At 41.3% G+C, this 22,267-nt stretch overlaps 1 protein-coding gene across 5 annotated transcripts in view; it reads left to right on the top strand.

Annotated features, from left to right (window-relative positions):
- The window catches only part of LOC120722020 (vacuolar protein sorting-associated protein 13B-like), a 296,860-nt gene that overhangs the window by 130,411 nt on the left and 144,182 nt on the right, over positions 1-22,267 (top strand). For all 5 annotated transcript variants that reach the window (XR_005693317.1, XM_040012723.1, XM_040012725.1 and 2 more), the window contains 3 exons: positions 5,528-5,661; positions 19,165-19,399; positions 21,793-22,010. Coding sequence is in view for 4 of the 5 variants with exons in the window: in XM_040012723.1 (XP_039868657.1) it covers positions 5,528-5,661; positions 19,165-19,399; positions 21,793-22,010 (587 nt within the window). In the remaining variant the exon portion in view is untranslated. The remainder of the gene's footprint in view (positions 1-5,527; positions 5,662-19,164; positions 19,400-21,792; positions 22,011-22,267) is intronic.

Below are 22,267 nucleotides of genomic sequence, written 5' to 3'. Positions count from 1 at the left end.
AAGTGTTAACAGTTGTTTTTGTGCGATTAGCCGACAAGAAAGGCCGTGGAAAGACGATTTTGAAAACAAGTCATTTCTCCACAGTTTGAGGTCGATTTCTGTCTGCCCGCACAATTACACCACAAATTGGTTCACATAAAACTAGCCTCTAAGTATTTTCTTTATTTGTCCCTAATGAATGTTCTTGTTGGCAGCAGCACCGTGTTTCTGATCATGAGCCTCCCAAGTCCCGAGCTTCTTATTGTTCTCTAACATCTACCAGAGTAATGATCTCACCGGCTTTTTTTTTTTTTTTTTTTTGCTTCAATCCTAAAATTAGCTGTTGGCACTCTGAGAACATACTTCATTTGCTGAGAAACCTTTCCTATCTGGCTGTGCTTCCTAAAGGTTGGAATGAGAACTGTTGTCTTTGTTCCTGTCTGCTTGTGGTCTGCATGATGGGATTAAATGTAATTTTCTTGTTTACTGGAAGGACAAAAAAAGAGACAAAATGGAAACATTTGCACTTGCTGTTAATCTGCAAGGTAGGACAAATATCAGGTTATGGTCAGGGTTGTGCTGCTCACAAAAACATTCTAGCACTGATGGCTTTTCTGTGATCTCAACCGTAGAGCATCGACAAAAAGGGAGGTTTGGAACTTTGTAAAGACACATGGCTTAGAAATATATATTATGGAAAGACGTATATGAATATATTTTAGAGAGAAACTAATATATACATGCATACACAAATCTATAAGAGCGAGAGGAAACTGATGCGAAGACTTCAGGCAGAACTACGCAGTCATACATTACTATAATCCAAGCCCAAGTAGCCTGATGGAAGTCAGGCGGGTTTTTATTGGCTGCTGTTTGCTTTTCAGAAGGGGATAATATTTTCATTGTGGAGTTATTTATATAGTTTAATTTTTCTCGTAAAGTCAATAATTTATCAAGGTAATGATGGTTGGAGTGGGGAAAGAAAACAAGAAGGAGGAGGAATAATGAGATAGAAACCCCCACCTCTCTTAGAAGAATGGTCGAAGTCTTGAGGGGACTCTGGAACGTCTTTTGCCTCCACACACTGATGAGCCCATACAAGCCTCTCCCCAGCTTCCATGACAGACAGAATGGTCTGTGGGGAATATATGTGTCCTTATGTATCCCTTTGCTGCTTTCATGAATGATAAGGGTATTATGCACTGTGGATGTTGGCCGTGGGACCTGAGGTTGAAGTGAGAGGAGCGAAGAGGGAAGTTGGGGTTGAGCTGTGTTTCATTAGATGTAGTGTGGATTAGTTGAGGGGCTAGAGGGGGTTTAGTGACAGAGGATGAGAGAGGAATGGTAGGAGGTTGGGCACTGAGCTGAGATGGGTTGTTTTGCTTTTTACATGAGATGTTTCAAGGGTTCCTGATGTCACCGAGAGAACATGTGCTGTTGCAATTCTTTATGTGCTTTTATCATGGTCGGTCTGGCACAAGTCTTCAGCTCTTTTTACCGAATAAAGTGAAAATTGGTTTGCATTACTGTGTCATTATCACTTATGTGGCGAAATTTGTTATTCTCTTCTTGCTTTACATGTTGCCAGAGGCATCAGAGTCTGACTGAGCTTTCCTCCTGTTAGAGGTCTTCTTAAAGCACATCTGGAAGAAAGCGCAACCATGCAGTTTGTAGTGTTAGAGGAGTATGTGTAGAAATAAAAGGGTGATTTTTTTGTGTCTTCTTGCCACCACTTACACATTCCTCACCCCTTCAAGTGAGCCTGGCCACAGCAGCGCTTTTTCAATAATGCTGTAACGAATGGAGTCACGTAAATATTTAAATAAACACTGACTTGCATCCAAAACAAATAGGCAGGCAGGTTTATTAAAGAGCCCTATTGCTGCCTCTGCACGCAGCTGTAGCAGAATATACAACACTTCAACTCACTGTAAACCATTTGTAATAGGGAACATACCAGAAAGATAGCAGGCGGCATGAGGAAATGCCGGGATCCCGCAATGAGGCTGTTTTTATGGTTGAGTTACTCAACCACCCGGGAAAGATATGGATGCTTTGCGCCTTTGTTGTTGTGAAGTCTGTTAAATGTGTAGTGGAAAGTTCACTGGCACTGATATGATGTTAGTGTTTCTGTGTGACTGTGGGTGTGCCAGTGCCTTTGTGTGCATTTAAACACGCGTTCAGTTGCGACTGCGAATCGCACGTTTGAATGATGTGCGATTTACACTCACCACACCACACACCCTCACACATTTTACAGCTGCGTTACTGTGCCGTGGCAGTGTTGCGACCTGCATCGTGATGTGAGGCAACGCTGATTTGTTTCTCGCCCTAAAGTCAAAGTACTGTAACGGGGTTCTGGTCTTTTCTTTTTCTCCGAGCATTTGACACTGCAGCTGTGGGCTGCAAAGACAGTCGCCTTCCATTTGCTGTGAGATTTAACGGAGCCGTTAAAGAGGATGAATAACCACCATCAGAACACTAGAATGTTTATAAGGGACTGGACTGGCAGCTCCACAAACCAGTTGAGAGAGAGAGACAAGAGGGAGTGGTTGGAGAGAGAATGAAACAAAGGAGAGAAGGTAAGAGAGAGGGTGTATGGCCAGAGTATGGCCAATAACATATTAGCCTAATGGCCTAAGAGAGGGTGAAAATGAGGACATGGCTGAGATGGCACGAGGCAGGGGGAATAACCCCACTTTAAAGGGACTCCTAGGACTTGTTAGGCCTGGGCAGGTTTAAGAGGTTTGGGCTCTCCTGTCATGTTTCTCCTTCATTTGAATTTAGGCTTGCCGCTCTCTCTCTCTCTCTCTTTCTCTCTCTCTCTCTCAATCCCCTCCCTGCAGGAATGGCAGGCGCCAAGTCACTATAACAAGATATGGCAGTTTCATTCCAAATAATGACCCTAGGATTAACAAACAGAGACCTGGAATGGTATTTAAAACCAAGCACAAGGCTTCATCCATTGTTACTGCCTATGCTGCACTTCAGCACACTTTCTGATTGGGCTAACAGACTCACTCTGGGGAAGAACATTCACAGTCTGGCCTACCCCCAAAGTAAAAACGACAAAAAAAAAAAAGGCTTTCAAAAATAGATGATCAGAAATCCACTCATTCATCGGGCTTTCTCACGGCAAAGTTAGCAAGGATTAGGACAGTCTCTTTGCCAAAAAAGGAATAATTTTAAGAAATGATGGGCTTGTTGAGAACAATGACTCAGAATAATATTTTTGAGTATTATTGATTTAGGTCAGAAGAGTCCAGATGATGCTCATGGCTGCCTTTATTCACAGATTTTTGGAATCTGTAGTGACATACATTGTGCGTGTGCGTGTGCGTGTGTGTGTGTGTGTGTGTGTGCGTGTGCGTGCATTATGGAATTAATTATGCAGGTTTATCTTGCATTTTCATTGTCTCATAAGCTCCTCTGCAGACATGCTTACAGTTAGCTAGTCCTCAGTTTCTTGTCATGCAAGGTCCGCTCCACCCTCAAGTAACTTTCTCTTATTTTTGTAAATTGGAAGGAGATGGTACAACTGTGTATGAGTTTCTGTTTTTGGAGCTCAGAAGGGTGGCCTGTATTTACTTTAACATTTCATGAGTGATGATTCGTGAGGGTGTGAGCTCTTTATGGGTTCTATTTCAGTGTACGGTTTTTATGTTTGTCAAGATTGTGTGTGTTTAAATGTGCTTGTGTTTGTGGTATATGCTTTTATTGTATTTTCTAATGTGGTAAAATGTTGTTTAGATAGTATAGGATGTATACCGTGAGATAACCAGGGCACTAACCAAAATTGGAAGAAACTTGCACACATACATGTACATACACAGGGAAAGCCCATTTCTTAGGGTAATGTCTCCTTAGTCTAGACAGCTGCATGACTTACAGTGGTAGCTACACACCCCTGTCTTGTCTACATCGATCCCCTGCAAAGTATGAGATACTTTTCTAATGCCATGTAACAGGAAAACTCCAACGTATGCACAGCCCTTCACAATAAAACTCTATTGACAACTCAATGATATCACAGCAGTTTATGCAGCACTCTATTCATATTACTCAATGAAAAGTCAGCCCATGAAACACAATCTGACCTGTCAAAGTCAATTTTTGCCATCTTTCACTTTGTGGGCATCTAGTAGGACAACACTGGAAGCATTACAAGGATAGAAAAAAAACTGACGAATAAGAGTGAGGAAGGTAGACTGGAAATTGCCAAATGTAAAAATAATGTCAAGTGCAACACTGATTGGGGACCATTTCATAGTCCCCAAGTGCCAGAGGCAGCCTGAGTGTGAGAAAATACTGTTCAAGAGTCCAGACCCATTATCAGTTTTGTTTTCTTCCACTTGTGCACATGTGCTCGAGCACACACACACACACACACACACACACACACACACACACACACACACACACACACACACACACACACACACACACACACACACACACACAGCATCCATATACCTGTGGCCCAAGTCTCCCAGTGATATGCACACATAACTTGAACAACAAAAGTGGATCAAGGTATGTGGGTCAATGGTTAGTTAACCACCTTTTTTTTGTCATTTTCCCCACCAACATGCTGTTATTGCCATGCCAACGCATTTGGAGATATCTGGGAACATGATGTCTGAGGGCACACTGTACAGCTGTGACATCACTGCTGTTTCTTGAAAACTGTGGGATAGGGCTGCTGAGCAAGGCAGACCTTTAAATCATGGAATATGTCTTAATGTGTCTTTAGAGAGACCCCCCACCCCCCCCTTCCCTAACCTCTGACGCCCTGATGGCTTTAACATCCACAGACCTCGGGTTAACCTGCTAGAATGCCCTCATGCCTTTGTCTCGTTCACCGTATCTATGTATATTTCTCACACTCTGTCTCAATCTTCCTGTCGTCTTCTTATCGATAACTGGTTCTCTTACAGTGAAGGTGTGCTTTAGTTCATATAGTTAGTAGAATGGATAATTGAATATGCTTATTACTGTGTGATTTTTGTGCTTGACTGTTGCCATGAGTGTCAGCACAGACAATCAGCCCTCGTCTGGACCACAGCAGGCACACCAGAACATGTCATGTCTAGAAGTTTGTGTGCGTGTGTTCTCGTGTGTGTGTGGGTGTGTGTGTGTCCCCGTGTGTGTGTACGTGCGTGCGTATTCTCTCAGTTTCATAGTTCCCTCTCCTGCTGTAGGAGACAAGAAACCTGAGTGCCAACATTACATCATCTCAATGAAGTGTCAGTTAAACATCATATAACATGATACTTTACAGTAAATGAAAATAACAGTGAATTATGAAGAGAGTGAAATAAAAGGATAAATGCAGGGCAAAATTTTCTCATGTTAATAAATAAAACCCAGTTTTTATTTAAGACTTTACAAGGTGCCGCTTCACTTCTGTGGTAGCGGTTCCTTCAGGAGTCAGCTAAATGTTTCAGCAAGTCTATCAGCAGTACAAGTACACACTATGAGAAATGATGGCGCTGATTGTTTAAAAGCTTCATTACAATGTCATGCCTATCACTTTTTTCTTTCCCAGAATCACGTCCACTGTCCATCCCAATGAGGGTGATGCCTGACACCACAGCTGCGGAGTCATGGACGACCTCAGAGGAACAAATGAAGGAGCTCATCGCCCACGCCTGGGATGCTGTTAAACGGCTCACTCTGCAGGTACCAAACTGTCTTTATGTACTGGAACAGGTATATAAGACATTTCTACTACTCCACTGAGCTTGGATGAAAGTTCATTGATCTTGTCCATTAAGATTATTTACAGTTTTTTAGTCACTCAGTGTTACGTTTGGTCTTCACATTCCAAAGGATCAAGCGTACGAACGCGTACCCGGATAAAAGTTTGTACGCCTTCTGGGACCAGCAATGCTTTTCCCTGACCACCTATTTCTCTCCTATTTCTATGGTATAATATATTAAAATTTAGCTCATCCCAGCCCAGCTTTGTGCTCTCTGTTCTGTTGTGAAGCCATATGGCATCCAGGGACTTCTGTTAGTTGTTAACTGATTACCCTCTTTTACATACAGATGCATATACAGTGTCTCATGTCCCATTGTGGCAAGCCGAGTTTCCGTTTGGCCTGCTGGCTGTCTTGGATGTTCCTGTCTGTCTAAGTGTCTAACTGGGAAGTTAAATGCTCTCATCGATTGTCTGTTCGCTGCATCTTGACTGGACTAGTTAGTAGAGACCACATCACAACCAGCCCCATCTGAAGCACATCAGGAAGTGCTGACAACTCTCTAGCAGGCCTCCTCTTGATGCAAGAGCTGGACATCATGGTGTGTGCACATATGGGCTTCCCTGTGCATAGTAATCATGCGGGGTACATTACTGCATGGTACATATGGATATCTTTCAGTTCAGTAATGTGTTAGGCTCAGTTTTGGCAGATTAACTACAGTGTGCGAGTATTACTCCGAAAATGCTGGCCACATGTGTCCAAAGTTTTAATCTTGTGTTTTCTTTTTGTTTGTTCATCAATTATTGGGGTATTAAGCCAACCACAGAAAACAACAATAACTAATTTCAAGTATTGCAGCTACATTACTGTTAAAAGATTAGTGTTTCCTCTTACTAGCTCTCAAAGTTATGGTTACATTTAACTGTCAGCAAGCATATGTCATATGTCACAACGGGCATCATAAATGAACAAGATTCAATTTTTGCGTGTAGTAATAGTTATACTGTTGTGAGTGCATGTAAGTCATCACAGGTGCAGCAGGGTTTTCTGTCAGTGGGCTTATTCATTGTGGGCAATGTGGCTATTTAGTTTCAGGGTTTAGTCACAGCTGAATCATTCCTTAAATTGAGTAGGGCTTTAAGGTGAGTTTCTATGAGCATGTAAACAATAACTATTGAGGCATAAATGAAACAACCCTTCTCAAATTATTTTAATTCCTATTGCTTGGACCACACAATCTGATGTCATTCAGACAGAAAGAGAGCATGTGAATTGAAATAATTCTCCAGAACCGGCGTCCCATGTCAGTACATTGAGCTGTTTACAGTACTTTCACAAGAGTTAACTCAACCCACTAATAGTTTGCTGAGCCCGTCATTGCCTCCACTTTCCTCTGTCCCCTTCGGCTGTGTGACTGGGACCACACCACATACTGCAGCAGTAATTAGGAAACACTCTGTCCTGTTGACATGGGAGTGGAAGCGAACCAAACCGAAAACCCCAACAGCTGGTACCCCAGGTCTTGGATATCCCCAAACTTGAACCACTCCATTTATTTTAGTGTGGTGTAAACAGAATACCTAATGGCTCACACTTCTGCTGCACATGTGCCCAATTTAACATGCAGGGCTTTCTTTCTGACTTTTACAGAAGAGAGAGGAGCAGGAAGGACAGAAAAAAGGTTGGGTTAATGAGACTGGGGGATACAAAGTTACCAAAGTATTTATTATTCCTTAGCTTCTGAGACCACTTAAGACTGTTTAAACAGAACATAAAGATGTGATAGCTAGTGATAGTGTAAACCACTCTCTTTTTTTTTAAATCCATAGCACTTGTCTGAAATGTGGTGATGATGCTTTGTTGCTGTGGCATTATTTTTCATCTTACAAATGCACAGCGACTGACTGGAAGTGTTTTCATTTTAATAGGAATGAGATTCAAAAATATTGATGCATAAAGTGAAAATGTCTGGAGATGCCATCAGTACAGTAATTAATCATTATTAATCAATCATTATGCTCTAAAGTCACTCTTTTCACCATATTTGCCTTTTTTAATAGGACCAACAAACTATGTTAACATACATTCCTAAACACAGCTTATCTGAATCCGAGCCCTCATATTGACACACTCTAACCTGTGATATCTCTTCGATTTAAATTATGTGCAGTCCTAGCTATCTCAGTTTGTAAGAGTCTTACCTGTTTAGGAATAATAGATGACACATACAATGAAAATATCCAAGTCATTATTCATAAATAATTAAAGCACCATCAAAAAAGTAAAGAGACTGTCCGTGACAAAGTCAGGCAGCTGATATTGAAAACAGAAAAGCTTGCTGGCTCGTAGACAAATGGAGTTTACACATTACCTATGCTAATTACTTCTTGGATGAACAGAGGTCTCAGTCTTTCACTCGCTTAGAGCAACAGAGCCAGTGTCCACTGCAACATGCATGATGGACTCAGAGTGTTCTGTCCAGCGCACATCATCCTAATTGTGCATGCTTTGTTTTTTGGTAATGTAATATGTTTTTCTATTATTTTTTTAAATAGTCACTTGACATTGGGCGCTGTTGTAAATGTTACGTAGGCTGGAGCAACGTGAAATGTCTACGAGTGGCTCCTGCACTCATCCTTGGAGCTTTCACCCACAGCTTTTCTTTCTTCTTGTGCTTCTGGTCATTGCTATTTACCACATCTCCCGAGCTCTGTTTACTCTCCCTCTTGTTTTCTACTCTTCTCCCCCACTGCTCAGCCGTAGCACTTTTCATCCAGCCATCTCCCCTTCTCCACCCTATTCTCCTGAGGACACCCATGTTCTTTTTTGGCTCTGATAATAATTGCAAGTGATCAGGATGGTGATTCTATTTCAGGAATTTTAAAATGATTCCTTCTATTTAACACATGAATGTGTTCAGCACTGGCAACAGAGCACGTTGTTACCAAAACTGAAATGGGATCTGCTGAAACAGAGAGACCGTTGCCATGGAAAAATGAAGTAACACTGCTCCCTGCAGCTGCCATGCATTAATGAGTAGGATACTTTTTGAGAAAGAAAAAGAGGAAAAAAAGCAGTGGGGTAAAAAAGGTAAAGCGGTGGAAAGGAGAGGGAGGTGTAGGAAGCTGGGAAGAATACTGGATAAAAATGGGAAGAAGCTGAGGTTGAAGGCAGGAGGAAAGTGAGAGATATACAGAAAGGAGAATCATGTGCACTGGATTTGGTGTGGCTCAGATCAAGCTGGCCAGATGGTTTCCATGAACAGGATCTGACCCCCGGATTGAGTGCTTTGTGCAGGCACATTACTTCATCCTCTGCCCCCCTCCCTTCATCCTATCATCCTTCCATTCAACACCTCATCCTCCCTGTCTGTCAGAACCCACAATTTCCAAGTGATTTGTAATTACAGCTTTAATTTTGGGCCACTTTAAACACCATGTTTCTTTCAGTATTGGGGAGATAAATTGTTAGCTTTTAAACTTGACAGTCATCTTACAAATCCTGAGAGATGCTGGCTCATCTTAATCATAAGCAATTTGGTAGATATGGCATACTAAAAAATAATTCAGGCTTCTATTATACAGTAAGTCTAAATCCATATACTAACATTTAGCATGATAAATCTGAGTGCAAAAAATAAATGTTATAATTTTGCAATGAGATTGTTTAAAACGGATGTGCTTAAAAAAACAAAGCAAAAAAGAAACAATTTAACTAACCTGTTATCACCTCACACACGAAACCTACCCACACACTCCTTAGAGTATTTGGTGTCAAACAATAGGATAATATGTCAAATAATATATTTCACATTTATTAGCATTTAAATAATACGTGCACACATTATGAATGAGGTACACATATTTTACATATGAGAGTCCGCGATGTAATAGAAAATGAATTGCTGTGTTTCAGCATATGAACAGCATATGAAAATGAATAGCCTGCTATAATTGCTTGCAGTTCCTGATTGTTTAAGTGCTGATTGGCTGAGTGCAAACAGAGAGGGAGGTTAATGCTAAGGACAGAAGGGGTCTCTTCCAACATTAAGTCTCCGCAAGACTGTTCAGCGATTTGAGGATGACAGCAAAAGAATAAAGAACGAGAGAAGGACGGAAAGCGGCACAGGGTGAGGTAGTTAGTGAATATGTAAGAAATACAAAAAGAAAGTATCGCCTGATCTAAATCAAGAGCCCACAATGCAAAAGTAGATGTCATTGGCTGTTTACCCAGTGAGAACACTGTGCGTGGGTGTATGTATGCACACGTTCACATCTTGACGAGTGTGTGTTAATGTGCATGTGTGGCCAGAATCCCATTCCATCATCTGCCGCTGTGTCAATACACTAATGACCTCAGAGCCATTATAGACGCACTCACATATTTGACCCTCTCACCGGACTGTACTGGAAAAGCGCTTACTGAGATTCTCCTGTGTTTTTAGCCTCTTGAATCTCAGCAGTTTAGAGACTTGGAACTGATTTTGATTGAAAAAACCCTCCTGATACACTACAGCGAGTACAGATTTGCCACAGGAGCTGCAATTGCTGACAGAATTGGGATGTTTTAAAATTGTCATAGAAAAATGATGTGCAGTTTATGCCCTGATCTTCTGAATGTGTCTTGGAAAGCTAGTTTGGACGGGAATCGGGTTAAATTGATGGAGCACACATCCACCCTTTGTCTTGGGACAATGAAGGAAGCCGTGCCAAACACAGGTCGAATCAGATCAGTTGGGGTTTAGAACAGCCCGGTTTGGCCTGCTTCACTGGGTCACACTGTATAAATCAGTAGTGGTGAAAATCTGCCAGTTAGCCCTTGAATCCTCTTTTCATCTGCAGTCCGTCACCATTTGATCCAACTTGGCCTGTATTACATACTGCATAACATTATCACAGCCACCTTGACTCTCTTCAGTTAGCCAAAGGCAAAATTGTCTGGCCACACCATCACCACTATAGATAAACCAAGCCAAGCTTGCTTTTGGCCAAACTTTAGTCAACCCGTGTTTATATCTGAGGACTTTGCTCTAAGCTGTCAGTTATTCCATGAATCTTGCATCACTTATACTCTAACCTTTAGGCAATCTCTCTCACCTAGAATAATCTGGCCCATCCTTGGTGCTGCTCAGCCAAACATCAGCGATGTATTCAGACTTAATTTGACAGGGTCCCACTTATGCTTTTTTGGAGGTGCCACAGTTGTCCTTTTGTGTCGGTATTTCACTGCAGAAAATGGTTTTTAACCTACTGGGTCCATGCAGTACATGCAGGCCGGTTCTACCACATACTTTGGACACTGCCTCCATCTGGCAACAGATGCTTTCTGCAGGTAGATGGACTGTTTGTAGCTCCATGCAAACTGCTAGCATTCTGCCAATGGAGAACCATGTTCAGCCCCATCTGTACTGGCTCACCATGCTGAGGTGGTGGAGGGGTGATTGTTTGAGATTATGGGTGGGAGTAGGTGAGGCGAGCCAGGCCAGCCGCGCTCCTAAGGCCACTGTTGGATCAATAAACGCAGCGATCAAAGTCGCAATTAACCCACCGCGCTAACACAAACAGCTGGGCTAGCAGAAACAAACAAAGCCTTCATGTCACCTAAAGCGTTTATTTTTGCAGATTTCCACCTCGGCCAGGGAGACCTCCAGAGCTTGTCAGCTTCTGTAAGCAGTGTGAAGAGAGGAATGCAGGGCCACATAGATGGCTGGCTGCCTAGCCCGTTGTGCGGTGCCAGCCCACGATCTTATTGCTTGTGGTGGCATGTGGGTGAGACACAGCCTATCTGGTGTCAAAAGGAATCATGCTTAAATGTTTTTCTCAAGAAGATCAGGAAATAAATCTGCTCTCTGAGGTTTACAACCAAAACTTCTATCTCTATCCATGTACCGCAAGATACATCTGCGTAGTGGAATCTTCAGGTACACACATTAATCATGTTAAAATGTTAACGATACAGTTTGTATTATAACACCCACTTATTGACTATTGTTTTGGGGTTTTGATTTGTTTGTTTGTTTTGGTTTATAGCAAACAGAAAATGCAGGAAGATGTGAAGAAGGAAGGGGAGCAGAAGGTTAAGAGTGGGTGGGTGGGGTAGTGGGCTCTGTGCTCTGAGGACCTTCTGTTCATCTGACCGGCCACTTAGGAAACACAGTGTCCCGTCTGGTGCAGGCACAGGAAGATTACATTTGGAGAGGTATCAGGTTTTTAAAACAAAGGGATGTGTTTTCCGTTTGCTGCCGATCCTTCCACTGAGATTTTTCTGCTCCAGAGTTGCAAATGTTTTCATTGGGGATGCTGAGAGGGTGTTTCTAATTTCCTCTCCTCTATCTCTGGGTGATTTCCTGTGTGTCGTGGCTTTATTATTGTGTGTAGAAAAATAGAGGGAAAAATCTGTCGGTACGTATGTGTTTAAATGTGCAAGTGTGTGCGCGTGCGGCCTTCACATGTTGTGGGTCTCTCTACAGAGGGGTGATCTTGACCTCCAAAGTCTGTGCTCTGCTAAGGTCTGTACAGAGTTAGGGCATCCAAGTTTCTCTTCCCTACAGTGATATGAAAACAATAAGCCTAAGAGCGGATTTGTACAGCGCCGCAGGACTGATATCACACGTATTTCATTGCCTGGGTCGAGTTAGGTGAAGGTGACAGTAATTGCTTGTAGTTCTTGCAAGTACTCTGTTGCATGACTGCTGTGCTGCATATGTGTAAAGATTCAGATTCATATGTGATTCAGACAGCTAACCCATTCATACAATGGAGCAGTTCAGTTTTCTAACATCTTATCTCCATTTTTAAATACTGAGGGTAAACAGTAGCAATGTATTTTTGCTTTGTTTTGTCATGAGTGCTAAAATTTTGAATCCCTCTTTTGGACAAGGCCGATCTCTCGTTCCTATAATCTGTCAGTTCATGATTGAAACGTAAAGCTGTGTCTATGAATGATTATTGGTGAGTAATATACTGTCTGCTGCACTTCTAAGTTGGTCTTAAGAGTAGACGGGCTGTCCTCAATCTAACTCACTGTTCTGTCATTTACTGGCGAGGCCCGGCAGATCCTAAGAGCCTCCTGTGGTTATATAGGCCATTTCCACATGGCCTCAGCCTTTTAAAGCTTGAGTGTGTTTGGCCCTCAGCTTCCTCTCTATTAGAACCTGCTCTGCTGGAACCAGATAAACCATCCTCACAAAGACTCAAGGGAGAAGTACGACACAAGACAGATCATGCACTCCCACTGCTGCTCAGAAGAGCATGAAGTCAGGGATGCTTTTCAGGGGTATTAAGACCCAAAGATTTGAAACAGGGTCGGCACATGTGGCTGTATTCTGAACCCTATCTGATGGTGCGGAGAAGTGATCGGGAATAAAACTGAGCAGAGCTCGACACACACAAACACACAACCCACGAAGAAGACCCCATTTTTAGAACTCTGTGATCTGGTGCCAGATAGGGATGAGAGAAAAGAAACAAAGGGAAAAATGTATTTGGGCATCTTAAAATTTAATCAAAATAACCTCAAAATGGATATACTTCCCCCTTTTTTTTTTATGTTTTTAGCTTTTTGTCTTTTTTCTAGTAGTATTTACTCTTGACTGCATGTGGCCTCCCAGCCCAGAACCTACATTTAATTATGGTTGTGTATTGTAGATCAAAGTGTAAGCAGATCCTTGCTCATTTAGAGGGCTGAGAGGAAGGGCTCAGTACCTAAATCTATGGATAAGCGCTGGTCACCTAATAAATAACCAGGCTGTCACTCAAAGATTCAAACTCTCTGGGGCTTTTTTACTGAATCTTGTTTGTTGGCATCCATACTGAGACTTGAACAACCTTTAACTGCTAGTTTCATGAAGATCATTCAAGGTGACACGTCCCCACATTATTTTCAGCTAGCTTTGTTCCCTGTCAACCCTCTCATTACTGAATGGCAGAGAGCGAATTTTGTTGCATATCAGAGATGTGCTGAGACATGAGACAAATTCATCTGTGTGAGCACAAGTAACAAATGCAGTCTTTTTCTCTGTGTCGGATTCACAAAGCAGTGTCTGCGCTGCTGTACGTATATAAAAAGGGGCAATCTTATGCACTATTTTTTGTGGAGAATTTACCATCAGGGCAAGCTTGCAAGGAGCAGCAGCCATTCTGGTAAACTGAACAGACACACAACTAGACAGAAATATCATTTTTTCATTGGCTCCCTATTGAGACCAGAGCTCAACTGATGACCGGGCCCATCCTGTCAACTTCAGAGTATAATCTTATCCCAGTAGAGCACTTCCCTCTCATAAGCAGGCTTGCTTGTAAATTCTAGTTTCCAGAAGTAGAATGGGAGGCATTCGCTGTAGCTAACAGGCCCCTCTCCTCTTGAACCAGCTCCCAGTTTGGGTCATGTCCTGTTTGTGGTCTCTCTGTGCTCTCATTTTCTCTATTATTTTCCTGCTTGTGCCAGCAGTCTTTTCGTGTTCATTGCACCCCACCAAGTTTTTCCTTATAGGTTTGATTGTTGGGGGTTTCACTTTAATATTGCAAGGTCTGAACCTTACAAAAATCAAACACCTTGAGCTGACTGCTGTTGTGAATTCTTTTTTATTTTTGGCATTTTTTTTCTCTTAAACCGCTTTTCATTATGAATCTTTTCTTTAAGTAACTGCTGTCTGCAGCTAGCATGGGGGATGTGATCTATGATTGTGTACGTGTTCAGTTTTGCAAGAGAACATGCAAGCACACAGTGTATCTGTGTGCATGCTTCTGCAAATGTTTAAGTGTGTCATTTGAGCATGTTTTCACAGTAAAATCCCTGCACGTGCAGCCTCATAAGGAGTTGATTGGCTTCAGTCTCGTTTCTTGTTTAACTGAGATTTCCTGGTCGAAATTGAAAAGTGTTTTTTTCACATTAATAAAAAAAGTTTATGAATGTGTTGCAAGTGATCCATGTGATCCGTGGCCCCTGAACACCCACACACAGATACTCAAATTGTCCGTCAGTGTTATTTCCCTGACTGAATCTGTTATTGGAGGCAGTAGGTAACTAAAGTATGGTCCCAGGTTGCTGAGCGTTAACTCCATTTGTTATGTTGAAAGATTTTGTTTCACTTTGACAGGACATGATGTCATTGGACAAAAGGAACGGATAATTATGCATCTTTGATTTCGCTTTTCCCCACTGAATCTTCTATAATAATACAGATATTGTATGAAACCATCTGCCAATCTGAACTTTGGCCCAACTTGAATATGAATCTGAATTTTAATCCCTTTCAAACACCATCAGCCCTATTTATCCACGTAATAATGAGAAATAAATGTATAAACTACATGGCTGTTGAAGCATAGGTCATACACTTTATTATTTGTTGTGCCCGAGTCATTTCCAGGGGCTATCTGTCTTGTTTTTGCTGCAGTTTTATTCCACATTACCCTTAAACCCAGTAGGGTAAAGTTGTGTAACAGATATTCCACACTGCAATTATGCCTCTGGCTTTCACATATTATTTGTGCCCATTTCTATTTTTAAATTCATTTCAGAATTTTCCTTTAGCTGCATTTGGAAACACCGCCTTTCCACGGGTCTACACTAACAGAAAATAAATTTCCACTATCCTATTTAGGATAAAAATATAATTTAGTTTGCTGAGCCTTGTGACTGGCTGGTGAGTAGTGAAAATGTGGCCCGCTGCCACCCAAGCATGTGACGGAACATAATGAGTTTTAGGTCAGCCTGGTATTCCTGTCAGTTTCCTCCTGTCACAGGACATTGTGCAAGTCTCTCTCTCACACACACAAACATACATGAACTTGGCCTGGCCCTCAGCTCGTGGGAGGGGGACATTGTCGCACACACTAACTGCTTCCAGTGCTGTGTTTATTGGCCTGTTACAGAGCTGTTAAACACAATTGTGTGGAATACCAAACACGACCCTGCACAACCTCAACTGCACTTTTACACCTGAGGTTGAGACATAAAACACATACATGCTCTCACTTTCCACTTTGACCTGTGATTACGGGCAACATTTTTTGTGTGTCTGTTGCCATGTCAACCATAACCATGAACACCACGATTCTCCTCTCACATCTCAACGCAGATTTTCCACCTTGAATCAATGCATGCTCAGCAGTGAGAGGGACAAAAGGACAGAGGCATGGGAGGTTGGGGTGATGGAGGGATAGAGGGCTGTAGAGTTGGTCAGAGGGAAGAGATGCTGTCAGTGGTTTTGGCAGTCATAAAAGCAATGATGCATATGGGACATTCTGACCTCAGACTATTTCTCTCTTGGATCTGTCAGCACTGCTCAGCAGTTCCAGTGCTCCCCTTTCTTGCCCTTTGTTGCCCCTGTCGTCTTTGTTTGGATACTGTATGTCTGTCTCCCTGTGTGTGTGTGTGTATGAGTCACAGCTCAAGCATTAGACCACAGATGGGGGGCTTTGGAAAGGTCTGCGAGGTGACCAGGGTGACCTGCTATTAACAGTAGCACAGAGAACTGGGTGGAGGATTGCCGTTCAGTTCTGAGTTCACGTTCCTAATAACGTGACACTGTCGTAACAGGATGGTGACAAGGACGGGCATTTACGATTCTTTTCCAATATGTTCGCTGACATTTTAAGGCCATTTCAGCAAAAATTGTTTGGCATCAAAGTTTCATGTGCTAAAACAGTCCCGAGTATTTTATATTATTAAAAAGAACAGATTTAGAGCAGCTTTAGCAGTTCTTGTTATATTTTGATCTTACTGGAGATGTTTGCCCAATTTGTCTTGGATGCAGATTGAACACCTGACAGCGCTGTGACCCAGAATAAGTGTGGATTATTAAAAGATTGTACTTGAACTCACAAGACATCTACCAACCAGTACAACTGTTTTCTTTTGGCATAGTAATATTTGCTCTTTTGTGCTGTCATCCACTTTCGGGCAACTGGGATTCCTCAACAAGTCCTCACTGGTCACCAGAGCATCAAATGCTCTTTAAATCCAAACCTCCTCCACTCATGAAAAAAAGCTCTTTTGCTTTAATCACTGTCCCCCTATGGACTTGTACTGTTGTGTACTGTTGCCATTGGTAAATACAACATGTTTGTTTCTCTGTGTTTGTGGCTTTTAATAACTGTCATCAAAAGGGAATGAAAGGAGAAAAGAGCCAACCAAAGATTCGTTTTGTATCGCCCAGATTTAGGATTGTTGTGCCATTTTCTTTTCCATTACATACTCTGCCCCTTGAAACATTGTGTGCCTTTATGTATAAACATCTAGAAAGTCAATTGTCTGACTGCCCTCTGTCATCATCTGTGAGATATTATCTGTTTATTGTTAGTATATTTCTGTGTAATGTGGCAAGACTATGACTGTCGTACACCTGACATCATCGTTGTGTTCCATCATAAGCACTTTAAAATCATGAGCAAACACCATTATAAGGTGCTGTGTTATTTGTTCACATTCACTGTAGGTGCCTGTGTTTTCTACCCTGTAATAGTCACAACTACCCTTTTTAAACGAACAAAAATCACCTGCTTAATCATTTTTATTACATAAAATTCCCACAATTCTATACTAAAGAGGTTGATACAGATGTTTCCTCTCAAAAACACAAACAGATTTCCATTGGTTTTTAATTTCACTGAACCTATAATGATTTATGTTCATAATATTTTTCTCTGATTATGTGTAAAACTTTAATTCCTAGAAGGTGATATATGGTGACAGATTCGGTCACTCATCAGGCACAGCATGGTTCTGTAATAGTTATTTACAGTCTGTGTCTAGATGGCAGTTTTAAAAAAGTAAATAATAAGTAAAATGTTTATATCGATAATTACTATGATATTGTACTATTGTGTACTTACTCAGAAATATGATATACAAAATCCCTTTGAATTATAATTGAGCTTCGTTTTACATTAAATTAGCCCTGAGATCATCCAGGTGCTTAATCAAACTGTCACATGATGTGAACTCAGTGATTTCATTTTTTCTATCACATGGTGATTAAAACAAACTCATTCTCTGGATTCTAGTTATTATAATAAACTTTGCTGTAATGCTTTTTTGTTGACATTACAGTATAGGTAACTGAAGCCATTGCTCGTATTTTTTCTGTTTCCTCGTGTTCCTTAAACCAACACACCCATCAGCCAGTACCGTTGTTCTGACGATATTTGATGGTTGAGGACTTTGGCACATATCTGTTTATATATATATATTCAAGATGTCCAGCAGGATAGCATTAGCCTCAGGCACCGTCGTCAAAGTGCAGGCCCGAGTCATGGTATTAAAGCCGGCACTTTCCGTATGTCAGCCTGCTTTACAGCTTAACCCTGCTTAGATCTGCAACAGCCCAGGCAGTGTCTGTGATTTTTTTTTCTCTGCATGCCAGCTCTTAAAAAGGCCAAAGCTTATGTGTCACTGTGCAAAAGCGTTCCCATTTCAAACCACCCTTTAAAGAATAATCAAAAGAGGAAGCAGAGTATGATGAAAGTGTAACCATATCTGTACTTCTCTCTCTTTCTCAGTGTCTCACTCTCCTCCTCTTGATCCTGCTTTCAAAGTCTTTTTCTCTGTCTCGCCTTCTCTTTCACTTCCCATGAAAACTTGGAGATGGTTTCCAGGCCCGTGCAGTTATAGCCAAAGATCATACAAGTGCATATGCAAATTTTGATGGTGTGTGTCTTAATGTGTGCGTAACGTGTTAAGATATGCCAAACATATCTTACAGTATAACTTGCTCATGAAACCAGAGGGCTCATAGAGTATCCACCTCTCTAATAAGTGAGACTAAAAATAAGTAGAAGTAGTCTCTCTGACAGAAGTGAGCACACATCCACACACAAGTATCTGGCAACACCTGCTGTCTGCCCCCTGGACCCTGCACCCCTTTGCTTTTCATTAACTAGGCTAGTAAATCAGTGAAGTTATGGTAAAATGGAAAAACACAAAGCAATATTGTTGCTCAAAGTTGTTGCTTGCACTCTTGCCGGCTACTGCTTACTCATCTAAAGGCTTTTGATTTTTATTTGATTTGTTTATTTATTTATTTATGTATTATTTGGGACATTGTGCAGCTGGGACTGATCTCCAGTGCTTTTTAAAAAGACTTTAGTATTTAACTGACGAAACCTCAAAGTTTTTTGTTTTTCTGTTTCAGAAAATCACAGTGGTTTTAAATGGATGCTCAGAAAAATGTAATGTAATGTATGTAATGTGCATTTTGTAAGACGGTTTAGTGTGTGTGACCAAATGTAAGGTTTTTTCTTTTTTAAACCAAGGAAAGTATTGTTCACCATGTTCAGGCTTTTCCAGCAACACCCGGAATGTTGCACAATTTTTTTTCTTCTATTCTTTCCATCACAGTCCAAGTTCTGTAATACTAGCAAAAAAACTGAACTTTTGTGGACTTGGATGGCATAAGACAGGTGCTTGTTTACTGATGGGTGAGGCTGAATTGGCTAACATGATTAATGTTCCCCTCTTTTTTCTGCCTTTTTTCAAGTTGGAGCTGCAGCCCTGCTGTGTGTTCCTCCCCAATGACAGCCTCCCTTCTCCGAGCACTATCATCTGTGGCGACATTCCCGGCACTGTGCGTAGCTGGTACCACAACCAGACCAACATGCCTGGGACTCTGGTAGTTTGCCTGCCTCAGATTAGTATCCTCAGTGCTGGGCATAAGTACATGGAACCACTACAGGAGCTCCCCTTTGTGGTCTCAAAGCCCATCTTGGAAGAAGGTAGGTTTTCATACCACATCTAATGAAATCTAAACTTTCATTAGAATTATTGAAATACTCTGGGACATACACCCAGATGCACAGTGATGTCAAAAAGAGTGATTTCAAAGCTGAAATTAGAAACACTGGTGGTGATAGATGCATAAGCTAAAATTGGAAATCTTGGGAATTTAATCCCACTTAGTGAGAAAGAAAATATGACTTAATCACTTAAATAACTCATTTAATTTTTATTAATAATTAAAATGTATGATTTCACAATAGTAATAGCATATATAATGTCAATTCATCATCATTAGAGTCTTTTCAACACTGAGCAAACCTTTGACCCACTGCTACTCATTTACCATGACAAAAGACAAACAAACTTAAGTAGCGCGACTTTGAGAGATAGATCGTGCACATGTGGTGTGCACACCTGGTGGAGTTGACACAAGCAACACTTAGATGGTTGAGCAATGTTTTCTCTTCAGGAGGAGAAAAAAGGGGGGTACACTTCTTTTCTCCAAACTTTTTAATGACATCAGCATTGGGCATGCAGTTGTAAAAAACAGAGGAGAAAGAAAAACGACAGCAAAAACAGTGACATCAGCTGCCTTGTCAATGTTGCAGTGAAAATTAACAACCCATGCTTTTAGTAATTCATTCCTACTCTTTGAAATGGTCTTCATCCCTCATATTCAATGCTCGGGATCAAAGCAGCCTGCCAAGGGCGTATTGGTAAAAGTGCTCTTTGTGGCCCTGTGATAATGAACCTGTTCCTCATCCCTGTAAGATGGTACTTCCAGGGTCAGCAAGTTCATTGGTTCAAGCACTCCCAGTGCTGCATGCTGTTTCAGACTCACAGATTTAATATAAGGCCTCAATTTACGCTGTGTTTGTGTATCTGGTTAATGGATGTGGCGTAATCAATTATAGATGAAATAACTATTCAGTATTCCTTTTCTCAGGTTTTCCATTTCACAATAGTAAAAGGTTATGTAATGTCCAAGTTTTTTTTTCATGTGCTGGAGAAATGTTTTTACTCAAGCCACACCACTGTCTATTTTGTGGATCCCATATATGGTGGACAATTTAAATAAGTGGGTTCCTAAAGGTATCTTAGAATCAGACTCTGTCAAGATCTGGCAAAGCTGCCCTCGCTGGATTTTAACAAAAAGGAAGAAAAATGAGAAGAAGGCCCCCACGTTCCAGGTACTTCAGAACTTGGGAATGACATCACTCCTGAGTAAGCTTGTTCCAAGAAAAGCAAGGAAAAACAGGATTTGTTTTGGTTCTTTGCAAGGTAGAGCGATTCATACATCACTAGCTATACAATATAATACTTGATTATGGGTCCTTAAAAACAGTGCTGCATTCAAAGATAAAGCCCGGTCAGTGCTCTGCTTATTTAGTTGAGTCACAAATACAGTTTACAGTTCTACCTCTATTTACTTTCACTGCCACCATCTTGGATTGTTAACTCGGGATGGGTGTGGGTGCTCCGACTTTCTGAGTGTGAAATCCAAGTTTAGGGGTTCCGGATTCAAATTCTGACTGAGAATTTGGAAACACCATTCGTTATACCGTGGCGTAAACTGCAAATAATAAAATAATACAAGCTTCTCATTTTTGTTATATATATTTATGCTGTTACCAATCCACAGCATTCCACATGCAAAGTTTAAGTGGCACGATATACCAGGTGATGACCTCGTGGTGAAGTGGTTTACACATTTATTTGGCAAAGTTGCTGGTTCAATTCCAGCTGGAGCCATAAATCATTTTTAGGGTTGTGTCAGGAAGAGCGTACAGCAAAAAATCACTCTGCCAAATGAAACATACGGAGCTACCCGCTGTGGTGAGCCCTCGTGACCAGGGAACAGCAAAAAGTAGCTGCTTCTTCCTGTAAGAAGTCCAAGCTAGACCTTAGCTCATAGCTTATGATTCATACTAGTTTTAAACTATACAAATATTGAAAATAGATGTGGTTACACTGAAGAGACATTAGCAAATTTATATTCTGCGAATAAATCTAAGTGACAGATTCTCTCAAAAAGGGAACACAGCACAATCCTTCTTACCTCTAGAGACCAAAATATGCTGAATTCTGTGCTATGGTGTGACACGTGTATATTGGATAAAACTGTTGCCTTTCATATGGCATAAACAATATGGCAGATTTGTAGAAAGATGGTCTATTCGTGTCTTATGGAGAACAATATGTACAAATCAGAAACACCTAGGTTAAATGGGATAACACAGAATCACATATTTTTCCTGAGACCATAGTGAGTGTTTATCTCTTTACCCTCACGTCACATAATGTCTGTCATCCTTGCATCTCTTTGCCATTTGCAATATCCGTACTTGTTTTCATATATCGTTTGCTTTTTCTTTATGTCTAACTCCAGGTGATGCCTTCCCATGGACGATCAGCCTGAGTCAGTTCAGCATATACACATTGTTGGGGCAGCAGCAAAGCCTGAGCCTGTTGGAGCCGATGGGCTGCACTTCCACACTAGCTGTCACATCCCATAAGCTGCAGAGCTCTGCTGAAGCAAGGCACTCCTTTGTAGTGTGCCTCCATGTTGATCTACAGCCCGTCCACGTCAAGTGCTCCAACCCTCAGGTCAGTCAGACAGTCTTCGCAGTCACAAAGTAGTCATTAGAATTACATGTATATTTATACAAATCATCCCCTTGTAAACTTTCCTGAAATATGAACGCACGAACCCTGGCAAGAAGATCCTGCCTCCGCATGATTTTCTGATATAGATTGAGTCCAGTAAACAAACTGCCTCATCTTCTGAACTCGTATAATTTTCATGAAAATGGAAGTGTAAACATGAGAGTGTTGCCTTGTTTGTTTTGGTAAAACATTTTGAG

Source organism: Simochromis diagramma, unplaced genomic scaffold (assembly GCF_900408965.1).
Source record: "Simochromis diagramma unplaced genomic scaffold, fSimDia1.1 OVJJ01000618.1, whole genome shotgun sequence".
Taxonomy (NCBI): domain Eukaryota; kingdom Metazoa; phylum Chordata; class Actinopteri; order Cichliformes; family Cichlidae; genus Simochromis; species Simochromis diagramma.
This window is presented reverse-complemented; position numbering and strand designations above follow the sequence as displayed.